This window comes from Coffea arabica, chromosome 2c (assembly GCF_036785885.1).
Source record: "Coffea arabica cultivar ET-39 chromosome 2c, Coffea Arabica ET-39 HiFi, whole genome shotgun sequence".
In the NCBI taxonomy this organism is placed as follows: Eukaryota; Viridiplantae; Streptophyta; class Magnoliopsida; order Gentianales; family Rubiaceae; genus Coffea; species Coffea arabica.
Window position 1 is genome coordinate 5,070,639 of NC_092312.1, and position 18,371 is coordinate 5,089,009.

The 18,371-nt window shown below is 36.7% G+C and overlaps 1 protein-coding gene and 1 non-coding gene across 2 annotated transcripts; both read right to left on the reverse strand.

The window, feature by feature from the left end:
- Positions 1–10: 10 nt before the first annotated feature.
- TRNAK-CUU (transfer RNA lysine (anticodon CUU)) lies at positions 11–83 on the reverse strand. The gene has a single exon. It is a non-coding gene; the product is annotated as a tRNA-Lys (tRNA).
- Positions 84–1,779: 1,696 nt separating this feature from the next.
- LOC113730333 (clathrin heavy chain 1) lies at positions 1,780–14,663 on the reverse strand. The gene is made up of 30 exons (XM_027254964.2): positions 14,140–14,663; positions 13,557–13,761; positions 12,314–12,402; positions 12,066–12,144; positions 11,837–11,964; positions 10,650–10,748; positions 10,447–10,555; positions 10,010–10,089; positions 9,684–9,911; positions 9,525–9,590; positions 9,243–9,359; positions 8,886–9,083; positions 8,658–8,774; positions 8,401–8,460; positions 8,070–8,156; positions 7,838–7,921; positions 7,618–7,752; positions 7,467–7,529; positions 7,283–7,387; positions 6,556–6,668; positions 6,200–6,452; positions 5,979–6,115; positions 5,626–5,904; positions 4,547–5,549; positions 3,812–4,297; positions 3,534–3,704; positions 3,267–3,452; positions 2,784–2,906; positions 2,514–2,624; positions 1,780–2,361 (listed from the first exon to the last, which is right to left on the reverse strand). Exons 1-30 carry the CDS (start codon positions 14,182–14,184, stop codon positions 2,197–2,199), a joined length of 5,121 nt encoding a protein of 1,706 aa, XP_027110765.1. The 5' UTR covers positions 14,185–14,663; the 3' UTR covers positions 1,780–2,196.
- Positions 14,664–18,371: the final 3,708 nt, after the last annotated feature.

Consider the following 18,371-nt stretch of genomic DNA (forward strand, 5'->3'; position numbering starts at 1 on the left):
CACGAAAAAACGCCCACCGTGGGGCTCGAACCCACGACCACAAGGTTAAGAGCCTTGCGCTCTACCAACTGAGCTAGACGGGCCTTTATGACCAAATGTTGACACCAATAAAAATCTTTTCCAAATTGCAATATTACAGCAGAGTTGACTGGCCTGGTGAAATGCGAATGAATAGTCCTCTTACTTTCTGCCATCTATGATCTTTTACAGCTTAACGCCAACCGTCAAACTAAACAGTACTACTAGTAAATAACACTAAATTCACAATGCCAATCGCCTGATGTATATATTTCTCCTCACTATTCGTCTTGTTAAGCACGTTGACTTCCTCATCCAAGCTTCTTAAACAATTCTTTGGTCTTTTGCGGTCTCAGTTTTCACCAACTAAATTTTCTTCACGGTTTTGCTAAAAAACAAATGTACGTCTTTGGGACCTCAGCAGCAGACTCATCCACCTCACAGCCAGCCTAAGCCCAAGGATGAGATTGGTACCCCCACAACACCACTTGACGCTCATGTGCTCATCAGTCCTGTAAAGGATTCCAGCAAAACATCATTGAGATCCTCACCAAATTCCTGCATCAACAATAGTCCTGCTACATACATTTCCTTGATAGGAGTTTTTTTTTTTTTTTTTTTGCCAAAATAATTCAGTTCTAGAGAAAATATTCCCAAGGTAACACAAGCTGAAATAATAATATATCTTTTCTAATGTATTTGATGCCACATTGACTTTTAATTCAAAAATCTATTTCTACATTTACATGATACCCCACCTCTATTTTTTACTCTCTTTTATTTGGCATTACGGGATAGAAATTGTTATGTGAGTTGCACCATCTACTTAAAAATAATAATATTTCTAAACTTTATTGTTCCAAATTAGCGCTCTTTATACAAGAATTTCAACATGGTTTAATCATTTGCCTTTGTTTTACCATTGATAGTAGAACGATTATTTTTTTTCAAGCATAAAAAGATTTTGAATTTGGACATATATTCTCCTCTTCTTTTCCAATTAATCATATAGCATGCATTATTGTATAATCATAGAAATTACTGACTTTTTTCATTTTTTTCTTTCCTCCCTCCTTACTGAGATATATACTTGAAAGAATAAAATTGCTGTGATAAATTCTTATAGTTTCTTTGTTTGATGCTATTTTTAAGATGCCACATAGTTATTTATTCAGATTTAGAAGTAATTTGGAAAAACTGAAGTACTACTAAGAAAGAATTAGAAGCCTTTTGTAAAGGGGCACAAGAAAAGGTTTGAAAAGTCTTATGCTAGTTTTTTTTTTCCCCTTTTGAACACTAATAGGTTATAAAGCGAAGTACTAGTATTGTGGGAAAATTTCGTAAACAAACTCACTTCGATCGCTCAAAAAGCGAAATCAAATCTGCATGCAATTCTTTATCCACTCTCTATTCTTTATCAGTTTTTTCATTACCCAGTGTCCTCCTAAAACTCCCATATGGTCCGATCCTATTTCTTCCTCTATTTTCGCTGAACCTCCAAATCACAAATCCTGGTAGAACCATAACTTTAAATTGCATAAATCATAGATTGCTTTTTCAGGAAAATTGATCCTTTCCCTAAATTCACATTCAGAGGAAACTTTTGGAGCAAATAACAGTGAATGTTGGGTGTATTAGCCCCAGTCCATAGCCATGGGTATCACCTTATTTTTGGCAGTGCATGGTTCACACGGTATGCCATCAACTGCTTCAAGAATGAGAAAGTAGCGAGGTGAGGCAGAATTGAATCCGAAAGCCAGCTTATAGAAAAATGCGTAGGACGCCTGCTAAAGAAACTCGAGCTAAAATAAACAGTATTACATCGACCCACATAACAAAAACAGTACAAAAATGTACTAACATGGACCACCACGTTTTCATAGAATACATATTATCCTCTGATTGCGGCCTACCAGCTGCAAAAAATTGCCTCCACTACCAAAGAATATTACAAAAATATTAAAAAGAAATATCCACACCCTACGACAAACAACACAAAATGGCATTATTTTTATGTAAACCTTCATCCAGGCCCATGAACTTGCTTGGGAAATATCGGGACTAAAATGATAAAAAGGTGTAACCAACAAACTCAATGTGTAAAGGGCCCAATCTGTCGGTTCCCATTTCAGTCAAAAGCACATTGCATTGCGAATTTCAGACCACACACCTTCACCCTCAATAAGAGCCCATGGGAGGCATTCCAAAAGGTGGCATTGGTGGCATACCCATTCCACTCATTGGTGGTGGAGGTGCTGAAAAACCTCCTCCCATACCTGCCCCTCCCATACCCGGCATTGGTGGTGCAGGCAAAGCAAGTGGCAGCAACTGAGCATACATATTCTGCAGTGAACAGAGAGCAAATTAGCACCATTAGAGGGAAAAAGACACCGAAAACAGGCAGTAAAACGTTGTTAAGACTTGGAGCTCCCACTCTCAGGTCAGACTCTATTTCAAAAACAAGAGCATCTTCCTCGTAAAGGAACAACAAGTACCTGCTGCTTAATAACGTCCTTCTCTTCATTCTCTTTTGCCCTTGCTTCATTCATAGCTTCAATTCTGTCCTTGACTAATTCATCAACTTTGCCAGTGTACTCACGGATAAACTGCATAAAAAGAAGCCCCAAAAAATTGACTGCTAAGCAGAAAGCAAACCACAGAAAATGCAAGCAGGTCCAGACATTTTCAAATGGAAAACATATTTACAAGAAGAAATATAATCGAATTTCAGTTGCAATACTATAGACACGCAAAGAAAGTGAGACCTGCAAGAGATACGGGAAAGCAAAGTCGATCATATTGTTCATCCAAGCAAGCTCAAGAGCAACATCCACACGAATCAAATCATAACAAACAAAGAGGCATGATGCGAAGCATTCCTTCTTTCCCTGCAGAATCACCAAAAAGTAATTAGACAATTGCTTCATGTATCAAAGTTCACAGGGGACTATTTTTGCTTCCTGACTTACATGAGCATTGTAAAAAAGCCTACCAAAGTGAGGGGAAGCAAAAGAAAAGAACATGCAAATAGAACAATGATGTGCATAATAAAAGGGTTCAAATCCTTTCTCAACATAGATCAAGAACTATTTTCCCAGAATCAACATCATGGGAGCTAGTTCAATGAAATATGGGATGCTGTGAAACAAGCTTGTACCGATTATTCACATGTTTACAAACACCAAACGCATTCCACAAACTAAAATTGCCAGCTTCATGGACATCATGAAGCTTCCCAGAAAATATACCTGTTCGATAAAGTAAACGAGCAGCTCCTCGGCAAGTTCACGATCTCCAGACTGAGAAGCAGTCTCCATTGCATCTTTGTACAGGTTGTCTTTCTTTGACAGTGCAATTGATTGCTTCCATCTACCGGCCTTCTTATAGATATAAGCAGCAACACGTCTCATCTCAAGCAACTCGTGTTTCTCAATCTGCACAAAAATAAGCAAATAGGCTAAGAAGTGATCAAACCCCAAATAAAAATTTTGTTAAGTGACAAAACAAAGCATTACCTTCTGTGCAAGGCCAATCTGATCAAAATTATCATGTAAATCAATTGATTCACGTAATCTGTCATAGTCTTCCTCCTCAACATAGATCTCATTGAGTGCCTCATTAACAGCAGAAACATTGTTGCTCTGAACTGCAACCATGTATGGCTTCACCAGTCGTAAATGGCCAGCCTAATATTCAGACAAAAATGCTTCAGCAATCAAATGCCTGTTTTCTCAAAATTGAAGCCAAGAAAATATTTACAACAAAAAAATAACATTACTGCACGAAGACAAACCTTTCTCATTATATCCACCACTCTTGTATGGTCAACACGAAGTGCAAGGACATTCAGAAGATCATTTATGAGATCAGGATGCTCCTGCAAGTAGAAATGCACTGCTTTGTAGTATAGCTCAACGTTTGCAACTTTTACTACAATGTCTTTGAACTGCATATGATCCCAAGCATCTGGCGAATGGTTCATGACAGTAGTGGCAGCATTATCAAATTCATCATATTGAATATACAAATAGGTAAGCTCTTTCCAGTGTTGCTGCTCATCACAAGCTCGGATAAGCTTGGGAATGTTAAGACGGGTAGAAAATAACTTGATATGCTCCATGAGCTTCTCATAGCGGTATCTTGCATAAAGGACTCCAAGTTCTGTAAATATGCCCATATGCGCACGCTCCAATCCCAAACCGCTTTCCATAAGAGAGATTAACTCGTTGAAGCATCCTCTGTTTTGGTAATACTCGCTGACTTCTTCAAGGTCATCCACCTATAACATTCACAAAAGAATAATTCTAAATTTAGATAAATTTTAATTTAATTGCAAGTTCTATTTTATTTAGGAGAGCTTTAACTGCTCCAAAAAAATTGAAAGAACTTCAATACATAATCAACGCCAAAAGTCGTTAGGCCCCCGGATTTTGTTTTAGCATAGGCCCCCAGATGTTATGTTAAGTGGGTCCAGATAACGACGTGACTGCTATTAATAGGTTATCCAAGGAGCAGAAATCAACAATACCTGTACAATAATATTAAGCCCACAAATCTGAGCCAAACGGAACTCCTCAGCATCAACACAAGCAAAGCAAACTTCTTTCCATGTCTTTGAGCTATTGGCCTTCCTCGCCGCATCAACAGCACCTTGAAATTGCTTCAGCTTCACAAGTGTACTTGCCAACTTGGCCCAGTTAGAAATGAAAGCAAATATGATCTTTGCAGCCTCATATAAGGCCTCATCATACAAGCGATCACCCACATTGGGAAGATTAGCAACATTTGGCATGAGAATAAATTCCTCAATATCACCCAATCTATCAATTTTGGCATATGCATAAATGAGCTCACTGTCCACCTTGGGCTCCTTTGCTTTCTGCCTAACCATCAGAAGATACTTCACCAAGTCATGGTAGACATCGGCATCTTCAGCGGCTCGTATCACCTCCAAGAATTCTGTAGCATCATCTGCACGGATGAAGGACTCAATTGCATCACTAACTAATCCCTCCCTGAGCTGGGCTTTAGCAACCTGGCTCCAAACTGTATCTTCCTCAACACGGAATGCAAACTCTACGGCACGGTTAATGTCTCGGATATTATCCAATAACACATTGACAGCTTGCACATTCAAATTGAACTTCTTGAAAATCGCAAAAGCCTCTTCATATAGTTGGCCCTCCACAGCCACTTCCCCCACTGCAGGTCCATCAAAGTTGTCAAGCCTGTTAATGTAGTCCATAACTCTAGAAGGATCAGCTTTGATGGCTGTCAAAATGAGTAGGTTTTGCAGATTGAAGTTTCCACTAAACGCAGAGTTTTGAAGCACAATCTTTTCAAGAAGCTCAATAAGTTCATGTGGAAGATCTGCTGTCATGAATGCTTTGACAGCAGCAGAAACTTGTTCAGGGCTCTTGCTTTCAGGCAAAGCAGTAGATACAACTTGGTCAATGAGTTGCCTCCTATATTCATTTTCAGGGTTCAGGACCTTCTCCCACAGATCACCGTCCATCCTTTCAACTACATACCTACAAAAAACAAGTCAAAGCATTACCAACCAATCAGCAGACCAAACAGCAAATTAAGCACAGAAAACCAACCAACCTGGCCTGCAACTTAAACAGGGAGTTCTTATTTGTTACATTGATGAGTTCATCATCACACTGCCCTCTCCGATAGGCAACAACAGCAAGGGTAGGATCACGCTTCTCACAGTATTTGCCCACGACACGTGAATCATAATATGGGTTGGTAGTGAGAAAGTGCTCAGGGTTATTATTACTGTCTATAATGATCTTTCCAAGTGCATTGTGCACATGCACATCCTGGCTTCCTTCGCTCACAAGATGCTCCAAAAATTGGGTAAGTAACCGAAGCCGGTTCCTGCAATCAGAAGTTCACAGTTAATAAGTCCACCGACATGCTAAGTAAAGGTTGTTTTAGCAACGAAAAAGCACCTTTTCTCACACTCGTCCACGAGAGGCTCAACAGGAAGAAGCGAACGGACAGAGAGAATCAAGCCTTTAATAAAATCTTCGGGACATTCATCGTCTAGCAGCTGCCCCACAACTAGAGGAGCATTTCCAGGATTGACCTATGTACACATGAAAAAAAGGAATTCAGCTTCAGAGTGTATGCACCATGTACCAAAAATTGTAGGTTCTCAAAAGCAACTGACCTTCTGCACATATCCTTCAATATACCGGAGCATGTTGTTTGTATACAGGTAGTGTGTAAGATCTGGAACAAAACCAAATCGATCGCACACATTTATTAGGGGTCTAGCATCCGGAAGCTTGGCTTCCATCAAGAAATTTTTAGTCTTCTCTGGGTCATAGAAATTTGATTCCCTTGTAACACGCTCAACCTCCTTGATCTGCCCTGTCTTTGCAGCTGCTTCAATATACTTAAAATGGATGTCAGGGTCCTCACTGCAACAACCAGAGTTTAAAATATAAAGGCAACAGACTAAAGACAGAGAAAATGGCCAAGTCAAAAACGAAGAAGAGTCACTTCATTTCCAACATATCTCACCTTGAGCTCAGATAAGACCCCAAGAAGAAGTACAATCCTTCATATGATTTGAATTGCTCAAAAATTTTTATACAAGGTTCAACACCCAATTGCTCACAATATTCTTTGGCAACCTGCAAGCACCGAGAGATTGGTAAGCTGCGTTCTAATGCAAGGTTTAGTTCAAGGGAAGAGCAGAGGAAGGGAAAGGAAGAAATCTACTGCTTGAAAGCAAGGAGCTGGAGACAAAGGTAACAAGAGAAACAAAGCAGCAAATCAACTACACTCAACTTCAATCCATTGCCCATTTATTTTATATTTTGAATCATTTAATTCAATTTTATCTTTTAATTATCCTCTCTGACAACCATCTCACACAATGGGAGTGTAAGCACTTGACCGTATTCACATCTCCCATACTTTGCATTGTCCCAATCAAGCCCTCTTCATGGAAGAGGAACATCTGTCTAACAATCAGGACCATCCATCAAAAATGGAAATTAAATCCACAATCCCACCCCCACCCCCACTTAGAGAAAAAAGAAAATATATATATAAAAACAGGTCCAACAACATTAACAACAAGAAGAAACATAATTTCAAGCAATTCCAGACAGTAAATCAACATATAGTTAGACATGGTACAATCACCTCAGCAGTTCACCATTGCCCAAAATTATTTTAAAAAAAAAAAAAAAAAAAAAAAAAACCTTTCCTGGAAAAGTAAAACAAAGACAGGAATATTTACCTGAACAATAATCTGAAGGTTGCCCCTCAAATTCACTAAAAGAAGGTCCTTCATGCACTCCAAAGCCCATTCTCGAGAAAGAGTCCCAAAGAATTCTACGAGACCCTGGAATACAACAGAACATATTACATCCAGTCCAACAATGCGCAGTTCATGTTGCTATCCAAAAAAAATATTAACCAACCTGCGGCTCAATTGCATGAGTGTTCACAATAACACGCTTTATATCTGGCAATTCAGTGTAGTGCTGCAAAAACAATTGAATGTTCAGGTTGATAGAAAACTAGAATAATGTACAGCAATACAAGGAAAAAATTTCATGAATGAAAATCAACCTGAAGAGCTCGAATATAAAGGCCAGCTTTTTCACAGAGCTGAGCAATGCGAGGACGGTCATAATGGCTAAACATACCATTTGCTAAAATTGCATCAGCCACATTAGGAAAAGTGACAAGATTGATTTCCAGGACCTATAAAGAAGAAAATTTCAAACATGTGGAAACCTAAAAGGATAAACAAATGGAAATTGCTTTGATTAGATTGTACTTAAGCAACCTTAGTTTGAAGATAAGCATGTTCGGGCAAATTGGGCTTCAGAACATCCAACAGAAAAGCTGTTGCCTCACGAATCATGTTTCTCTGGAGAACATCAATAAATGTTACAGAGAGTTGGATATTACAATATTAAAGAAAGTACAGCAAGCAGAGCACACGAAGCAATTCTCTAATAAAAGAGCACAATCTGAGAAAGTTAAACTAGATGATCAGAAATAGCATGCATTTTAACCTGAAGAAAGAGATCTGTTATAGTATTGTAGTCAACAGGACAACCTCCCTCCATTTGGGACATCATGAGGGCAAAATTAACAGCTCCCTGGAAAAGCAGATTAAATAAGTCATTCATCTTCACTACCATTGAGTACAACTACAGACGAATGATCTCATGCAATACCACGTTGACTAGAAGAAGAAATTTCCCAATTACAAACAAACTATTTTAAGAGAACTAACAGAGAAAGACTACACATGGAAAGTAACATCAGCCTGACACTAATTAAGTACATAAGCACTTGAAGAAACTGATGAACATAATCTCTCTATTACTATTCCATACATACCTGGGGATCTGAACGAAGAATTGTTTGCAGAAGGAAAAGATAATCGGGTGTATAGCCAACCTGTTTCAGCAAGATCAATCAATACATGAATCCTGCTAGCTAAGCATTATTATGAACATAGTAAAACAAAGTACACAACCAGTTACCATAACAAATCAATGACAGCAGTAAGAAACCAGCATTTGTCTGCTAGGAATCAGCAATATGGGCAAAGAAAGCATTCCATGCGTAAACATAAATTTAATAATGACACTAACCTGCTTGGAGTATATCAATATTTTGTCAAACTCCCTCCGTTCAGCAAAAGCTGCAACAACTTTTGGAGTTGCCCTTGCTTTTATATATATTTTAAGTGCAAGATCATTATCAACAGTCTACCAAAAAAATAAAATGTAAGTTAAAACTTACCAAAATGCTCTGCCAATATTAGACTGTTAACAACCAATAGATCATCAAAATTGCAGAATAAGCAGCAAATTGCAAACCTTCACAAGGTCACCCAGCTCCTCACTGCATTCAAGCTTATCCTCAGCCAACCAGTTCTCCAAAAGATTCTTCTTGTTCTGGTTGACAACAAGACGGGACAGCTCCAATGACTCAAATGCGTTCAGTTTTCCTCTGGTTAAAAGTGTCCCAAAGTACTGCAGCAAGGGTGGTGTTTGTCCAGCTTGGACGGGAACACTCTGCGAATAAGAAAAATTAAATGTTTGATATAATTTAGCATCTCCAATCAACTCCCCAAAAAAAATACCCATAGTTTAGATGAAAAGAGACAGTAAAATCAAATTGACATTACCAATAAGCAACCAAACAGAGACCTATTCCATGTATGCAACAAGTACCTGAAATTTTGCAACAGTATCAGGAGTACGAAGGATGCCTCGTGGAGATTCAGCAGCAAGCTCAGCAGCCTCCTTGTACTTTGTCTGAGCAAACAACTCCTGGAAACGCTGGACAACCTGAAACAGAAAATGCAAAAGTGTTTTCAGTAATGCATATCATCACAAATGAGTGGTGCTTATATCATATTATTGATTCAGCTATATGAATGAAGTTCTCCATCAACAGAGAGGTGCTACACGATGCTATAACACAAATACCCTTCAGAGGAAAAACTAACATACCAAATTCTCTGCACCAGGAAGATTCCCTCTTTTGGCAAGATTCACAGCAAGCTCTAGATTATTTAACTGAGAAAACAAAAGAAAGCATCAGAACTATGAATATTATATGGAAAAAAAGTTGAATCACTAGTTTTCAGAGTATGCAAGTACTAAACATACTTGGCCACTAACAAAAGGTACAATTGTTGCCTCATTCACAGTGGCAAGCAACACTTGGCCTCGTCTATTGATGGCATAAAAACCCCCCACAGATGTCGCTTCAGACGTCAAAAATATAGGATCTGGACTGATTCTATTTCTGTAAACTGCAGTAGCTGTTTCCAGATCGTATACAAAGAGAAGTCCAAGCTTTGTGATCACATATATCAAACTATATTTGTGGGAAATCTGTTATCAACCACCAATTTCTGTTAAACATGATATTTAAAACAAGGAAAAAGCGTCCAATTAAAAAACAAAATAAGAAAAAGATTATTACAATATACCTGCATAGCTACTGGAAAGTCATCAGCAAAATCTGGAGGAAAGAAAAGATCTGCTTGTTTCTTTGTAAAAGATGGCTTCCCTGCAAGCACTAGAAACAGTTAAACCACTAGAAAAGCCAAATTAGCCCAAAAAAAATATCCAGCAAACATAATAGGCCCTAAAATCATGCAACACATGCATAAACACCCAACATGCTTCCAATCACCACCCCCTTTTGTTTTTTTTTTTTGGGGGGGGGGGTATATATATGCAGCAAACTTAATTAAAAAGACAGTCCTATTCCCCAAAAAAAAGGAACACAGACATGACCATAGTTATATGAACTGCACTCTTGGAGCCAAAGAACTCACAAATATCATACTGAATAAGCAAAACCAAAAAAGTCAAAGGAGGCAAAGTGTTGAAAAATGACAGGATCAAAAGTCAATTTAAACACCTGGCTGTGCTCCAAGCTCAATAACATGCAATTTCGAGGAAATCTGTCCAGCATTGGAGGTTTTTGTTGCAAAAGAGATAAGAATGGAATCCTTATCATTTCCTGGTACCTGTGTGATGAACAGAGAAAAATCACACACACATAAACCAACTTGCTCAGGGAAAAATCAAGGCAACTCTACCACGTCAAACTATTATCAATACCCTGAAAGAGGCAAATGATGCAGCATGAGCTTCAAGTGCTTGGCTCCGCTGCTGATCCACAGAAAAGAGTTGCATACTTCCTTTTACCAGCTGAGGCCTCTGTTACATAGCAAGTGCGCCAAAGAAGGTAAAGAATCAAAGATGAGCCAAAAAAGGAAAAACCAACATGTTCATTATCCTAAAAAGGCAAATAACAACAAAATTAATGTCCTCAAGAAGAACAGAAGGAACCAAAGGGAAGGAAAAATGAAAAGGATTGGGAGGAGAACTTGGCAAGATAGAGATCATAGAACAGGGCAAAGAGATCAAAAAAACTGGGAAAATATCACCGAGATAGCACAGAAACACCAGCTTAACTGCTGAAACCATACATTTAAGTAGTAGCTTCCAGCACGAGCGCAAGCTTTAGATTTCACATACGAGATAAGACTACACACCCTTAGCAAGCTTGAAAATCATAAGTTAAGTGCCATAATTAATCTTTTGCTCAATTATAATTCATTTGGCATCTAATAACTGGTTACTCAGAAAACTTCATCATCGTACCCCAAAAATTCACAGGCAGATATTTACATAAAACTCACACTCCATAATTCCATAATATGATTGCCGACAAGATGCAGTTCACTCTCTCTTAACTTGGATGCTTGAGGTATGAAAGGTTCAAGTCATTAGTTCAGTAGTTGCAATCATTCAGTGGATACTCTTCACTACCACATTCTTTTAAGAATGCCCGATGAAGATCCTTCGCGGCAATACTAACTGACCAAACATTAGAATGACACCTAGAATAACTAATGCACGAGAAATAGCAGGAACAGGCTTCTTAAACCACAAGAGTTAAATCCATAAGCTTCGTAAAATAGTTCAAGGATAACCTCTAGTATAATAACACTTTCACTACAGAATCTCCATCACTACTAAAAGAAGAACAAAAAGAAAAACATACAAGAACCACATATGCACAATGTTGGAGTTACAAAAGCAACAATAAATAAATCGAAAGAGGTTAAAAAACATATCAATGCATTGGAGATGACAATCAAGATATTCACCACAACTTCCAAACCTAAGAAGAAAAGAGAAGTGCTCAAAATCCATATACAAGTTGCTTCAAAAACAAGAGACAACCTAGAAGCATGCCTAGTACAGGAGCAAAACAGTTTCCCAGTATGAACACAACAAACCTCAGGAGATCCAGGTGCAATTCCAATCAAAACCAGCCACTTTTCAGAAGGATCACATTTATAATTGATTATCTGATTGTTGGATAAATTAGCCGTTCTATCAAACATCTTTATAGGTTCAGTGTCACCTGCAAAGAAATGCACAAAAACCAAATAGATAAATCCCAAGAAAATTTGTGTAAGTTTAGCATGTACTGCATGTACAAAATCAGAACGAAGAAAAGCATACCATCAATAGACCAATGATATACTGATGTTTGTGTGACCAAGCCCAACATCTTTTGGGTAATCCACTTCCAAAATACAACCTATGGAATAAAGTTCAGAGAATAAGCATGGTAACATGAAATGACTAGCACTCCTAATTATGACAAATCATAATGTAAACTAAAGGTATACAGCATATGAAGAACAACGTAAAAATGCGACATAACAAATGAAAATAAACTGCCAACATCACATAATAAAAGCAGTTACCTGCTCAGGCATCTGATATGATTTCATTTTTGCTTTTGCCTCGATGTTAAATATTTGCAAATGATCTTGAGTAGTTCCAGGAAGTTGAGCTACAGACAGGAAAATCTTGCATCAGTAAAACATTCAACCTGAATTCAAACTCTCATATTCCCACACATACTCAAGATACTGATGAAGTTAACAGGACACAGTACATGAAGAAATTAAAACAGGATGTAGTAGATGAAAAAATTTTAAACATAATACCAGGAACAGCGAATGTAAGTCATGGTATCTGATACATATAGTGTATTTAAAAGGTAGAAATTTCTAAACAAAGAAAGTAAAAAGAAACTTGAGCCTGGTACTTATTAGGATGGTTAAGTATATCAAAGTTGAACTATCTTGCACAAGGATACTAGTTAGATGATGGGTGTGACAGGATGTACAGTTCATTTGCTTCTACTATATAAAAATGAAAAACATCATACACGGGCTGATATATAGCCTACTAATGCATTGCCTGATCAGAGCAAAGCCATTTGTACTGAACAAAGGCAATACACCTTGCCATGCACTGAACAAAGCTAAGACGTATGGTTGGGAATAACTTGAAACAGGCAGTGCAAAATTGATAAAAATTATCACGAGTCCGTACGCTATGCTATGCTGACAAGGGAAGTAATAAAAGACTAAAGTTTTAAATTGCTGATGATCCTTTTTTTGAACAGAAGATGAACATAATATAAAATTCACCAAAATCTATATGCAAGGATATGTCCACGATAAGAATAAATATCATGCTAGAAAATGGATACTAAGACCATTAGAAGGCATTTCAGTTTCAGTTCCCATCTTAAATATGATACATGCCACTTATGCTGCCTTCAAAATATCAAGCAGCAGGGAGAGTCAAGCATGGACGCTGAATAAAATCACCCCATGCAACTTAACACTAATCATTGCATCATTTTTTTTTTATTTTTAGAATAAGAATTAGAAAGATAACCTATGCCACCTCATGACCTCTATTTCAAAATATCCTTCCATGTCAAACCCTCTTTTAATAGTGAGTTGCCCTTTGTTAAGGAAAAATGTTGTAGGGGATAGAGGGCATACATACAGCCAAACCAACACACAGACTGAAAACACCTCCTCTAAGCTTTTCCGATGCAACATCAACTATGCTAGTAAACAAGTCTGATTAAATCAACATAAAAAATGAATCAAGGTCAGCGAAAATACTTAAACATGAATTCCATACCTTTTAAAGCTAATATTCTAGTATTAGGATTCATAAGTGCTGAATCAGCAGTAATTGGCCTCCTCAAAGGTTGCATTGGCATATTCATATCAATAATTACAACAGAGTTTTGTGGCGAAGTCTCCCGTATGCATATATATTTATCAGATTCCATGGTGACGTTGGTAAATGTGATGAACTGCGGATTGATCCCTATGCTGGTCAACTGCAATTCCACGTCAAAACACAAGACAATTTCAACACAATTGATATTCAAATCCCATATTCTCAAATATAATACGCGAAAAGAGCTCAAAAGGCCAAAAAAATTCGCCTCGAACTACATCCTTAAAACGACCGATCTGAAAGCAAACAAAGCCAGACAGATCTAAGCTAAAATTGCCGCAATTACAAGTGACAGTAAGCGAAAATGACAAACCAAATCGAGCAATTCTACATCCGATACTACAAATGTAAAACGGATAATTAGGCATGTGACCGTTGCAATGAAGTCTATAAGACTGAAATTGGAGAAATCAAAATTAAGTACATCGCAACTGATATAGAACTCTTCAAGAACATCAAGGCGGAATAGAAAGGTTACCGTAAGGGACTCTTTCATTGTGATCGGAGCGTTAGCAGCCGCCATGGTGGCGAAATCGAAGCTCCGAGATCAAAGCTCCGGATCTGAGAACGACGTAAATAAATCGCTAATCGAAAGCTTGTCAAACGACAGCGTTTTAGACCACTCAAAACGCTGTGAGATCTGAGACGGGGACGAAACCCTCGGACCCTCTCACAAAGCCAGCAATATTTTAGAAAGAAACACAGGGAGAACTGTGAGAGGAAACAAGAGAGATCGAGAGAGAGAGAGAGAGAGTAGAGGAGGAGAGAGGGTTCTTCTAAAGAAAGCAAATGAGTGCGCGATGGCAGTGCTCATATATTTTCCTTGGCCGTATAATTCAATACCATATATTAAATAAATTATTTATTCGTTGTTTGGAATTAAAGATGGGATATTTTTGTCGAAAATTAGAGCAAGCGAGATCCAATCTGGACCGAGCGGCCGAGGGGATGCATATATACTTATTGACAAAATAACAAAAAGGCAAAAAAAAATCTAGGATTAGTGAAAAGACGTGCTGAAAGACTTTGAAGATTGACGCTACTGGCGCCCGTATTCGATTTCGCAGGTTCACCCGTGCAACTTTTACTCTGTTTAAGGGCCTCAATTTTTTCGAAATGAAGTAAATTAAGAAATGTACATTTAGGATTTTATTTAGACTACATGATTAATTAGATGTCTTAACGATTAAGATACTTGTATTTAGGATGGCGATCATAACACGGATGCCTATCCATGTAGCGCTAGTAAGTACTATGTAGTAACGAGCTGAATTGCAACCTTTCCTTCGCAACCTGTTGTAGATTACGTTTTTGATTAATTATCCCCATTCTTATGGAAAAGGGATAATTAATTTGCAAGTTATGGGCCTTATTTGGCAGATAAATTTTTTGTCAAGTTTGTCTAGTATAAATTTTTTAAAAATTTTAGCTATAGTATCCTTAAAAAATTTTCAAAGTTTTTAAACTATACACTTCAAAATATTAAAAAAAAAAAACACATTTCAAAAATTTTTTAAAATCTTTTACAATAAGTTACAGTAAAATTTTAAACAAACACCTAAAAAACTCACTTACCAAACAAGGTCACTATTTCGGAGCATCTTTCGTGTCCAAAACCGGTTGACAGAAGTCATATTACGAATCAGCCCACCATGTAAAAATTACTGTAAAAAACCAAATGCCTATCAGTCATCCACTTGAAAACACATCTCAGTGCTCCAAAAAAGAAAAAAATTACCGCGTTCTTTGGAGTTACGTTATCAAAGTTTCTGTGATGTTTGTGGCATGAAATGATAATTTAAAATATATTTGAAAATTAGTTTTTAAAAAAATGAAATATGTGCTTTCGCAAATGGGCAAGCATCATTTTATCAGACTCATGTTGAAATGGTAGAGACAAGTCATTTTAGCTAAGTTTAACCGGGTTGGGTTTTGCTTTATTTATGAGGGGATGGGTGTTAAGACAGTTTTCGCCGCTCATCATTCATGAAAATTGATATAGTCAATAGTAATGAACTTGGAGCCGAAAAGAACAATAACATGAGATTTCTCTCTTTGTAGCAGTGGTCCCAATTTGAATGACCAACCACTATTCCAAACAAGAGATATCTTTACTCCACATAAATAGCTAGTGTAGTGTTGTATTCTCGTAAACTATGGCTTTGTTTGGATTGGGCTTTATTTCTCAAAATTTATTTGCTTACATCATCATTACAATTTCCAATACACCTTTTTACCTTCCCAACTATCCTTTTATCTCACATACATCACATCACAAAAAGTGCTACAGTAAAAATATCTCTAATAATTCACAATCCAAACAGACCTTATAATTTGTCTAATCTAACATTCCCTTGATTAACGGCAAGCATTAAGATGCATAAAATTGCAATTTCTAATTAATACTATGGCAAGTCCTCTAAATATAAATAAGCAAAAGCGAAAGTCGTTCAAAACATCTCTCACGTGAAGAGGGGTTAATTTCATTGGTAAACTACTTTCATTTCTTACTTTTTAAATATTAAGGCTCATTTGGCATTTAAAGTTAATGGATTTAGATCTTAACATGTTCAAATGCATTTGATAACAAAAATTTGAACATCTGAACTAATTAACTGGCACTAAATTTTCTAAATAAAATTTGTTCCCAAAATTAAGTGATAAACTATTCACTTATCACTAAATGTGATATACATTCAAATGTATTAAATTTAATAATTAACAATTCAATAATTTAATGAATTCAAATTTTAAATTTCAGTTTTCAAACTTTAGACCCCGTTTGGAAAGTGGGTTTTTTTTATGTTTGTCTAAAGTTTTACTGTAGATTACTGTAGAAGTTATAAGAAAAAATTTTAGGTTGAAAAATTTTTTTATTTCTTCTTCTTCTCTCTTCCCCCTTCCCCGGCACCTCTCTTCCTTCCTCCCGTTGCATCAGTTGCCCCTCTGCACCTCTTTTTCTCTCCCCCTGACACCTCTCCCTTCTCTCTCCCCCGGCACCTCTGCCCTCTTCCCCTCCCTCTCGCCCTCCGACGCTAGAGTTGTTGAAGTCATGGAAATTTTTTTTTTTTAGCTTTGTCTCCTCCCGCCACCAGCCATGGGTTTTTAGCTTTGTGCGCGACCGGATTGCAACTAGCGGGAGGGGGAAGGTGGGGAGGAGGCAGAGGGGAGAAAGAAAAAAAAAAGAAAAAGAAAAAAGAGACATACACCAACAGATCAGTCAAACGGGGAGGGGAGAGAAGGTGAGGGAGAGGGAGAGAGGAAAAAAAAAGAGGAATGCTAGCAATAACAATCAGAATAGTGACCGGCACCGGAAGCGGTGGTAGAGATGGTGGCCGGCGACGGAGGACGTGGTGGGATGAGAGTGGAAAAAGATGAAAAGTTGAAGGGAAAGTTTTTTGTGTATTATTTTGAAGTGTATAAGTTAAAAGTTTTGATAAATTTTTTGGGGTTTCTGTAGTAAAAGTTGTTAAAAAATAGTATTATACAAATTTGCTAAAAATTTGAGGTTCCAAACAGGCCCTTAATTTTATCAAACGTACCCTAACTTTAAAGTGCAAAAAGTTCAGATGTCACATTTTAAAATAATAAATAATTATAGATCGAATCATTTGTTCAATTATGCAAGTAAAATGAAATGTGGATCTAGTCATTTCTTTTTTTGCCACTAAAAAAGAAAGATAGAAAGATCTGATTCTTTTGCCACTAAAAAAATTAAATTTGATCATTTTGTACTTAAAAAAATGAATACATGTGAATTACATGATAGATTCAGGCTAAAAAAATAATTAGCAATCTAGGTTGAAGCTAGATTTAGTTAACTTAATTTTGTTAGGAACATGAAGTCAATATTTTAAAAGTGAGGCAACATGAGCATGTTTCAATAGTAGATTATTTGAAACAATCTTTTGAAAAAAGGAAAATGCATTGATAATGCTTTAAAGGTGATGGATGAAATATTCCTTTTATGAAATATGAAAACATTTTGAACAATTTTCTCAAACTAAATATAAACACCACTTGTTTATTTGCCTGTTGAATATGTCATTGGTTATTGAAACACGTTTGAATAAAAAACATCATTTAAAGATTGCAAGCAAAATTTGAAGCATGAATACCAGGCAAACTGGATGCTTTTATTCCTGTTGTTTAGAAATTTTGGATGCTTGTATGTTATACTGTTGTATGCCGCTTCATCCGAAAAAGAAATTTGTGCTTGTGCTCACTTTGTTTGGTAGTGATATAATTGAAGCCACCATTGCATTGAACCCATTAGACGCTTGTAATAGGGCTAATTTTTATAATATACTTGAAACTTTAATTTTAAACACTTTATACTTTAAATTCTTAACTTTAAATATTTTATACCATAAATTTTTAATTTATTTCATTTAAATCCAATCAATGATAATATTACCAAAATTAACTAGATAAATAACGTTCAAATTAATGATAATATATTGCTTTGTTCTAGTTGTGATCCCTTTGCTATGTTTGACCACTTTCAACATGTTATCATTATTTTTTGTGGTTCAAATCATTGATAAAAGACAATATAAATTAATACTCTTACTGTCTCACTTTGATAGTTTTTTTTTTTGACGCAGTTTAAGAAAAATTAGTTAATTTTATTAAAAGAATAAATGTAACTTACTATATTCCTAAAATATCTTACATTGAATGGAGTATGGCCAATTAGCTTTATATTAA

Excerpts from the sequence above, each read along its gene's own strand:
- LOC113730333 (XM_027254964.2), bottom strand. The coding sequence starts at position 14,184 with ATGGCGGCTGCTAACGCTCCGATCACAATGAAAGAGTCCCTTACG. Across the intron at positions 13,762-14,139 it reads CAATGAAAGAGTCCCTTACG|TTGACCAGCATAGGGATCAA; the intron begins GTAACCTTTCTA and ends GTGGAATTGCAG. Across the intron at positions 6,453-6,555 it reads GGGTCTTATCTGAGCTCAAG|TGAGGACCCTGACATCCATT; the intron begins GTGAGATATGTT and ends TGGTTGTTGCAG.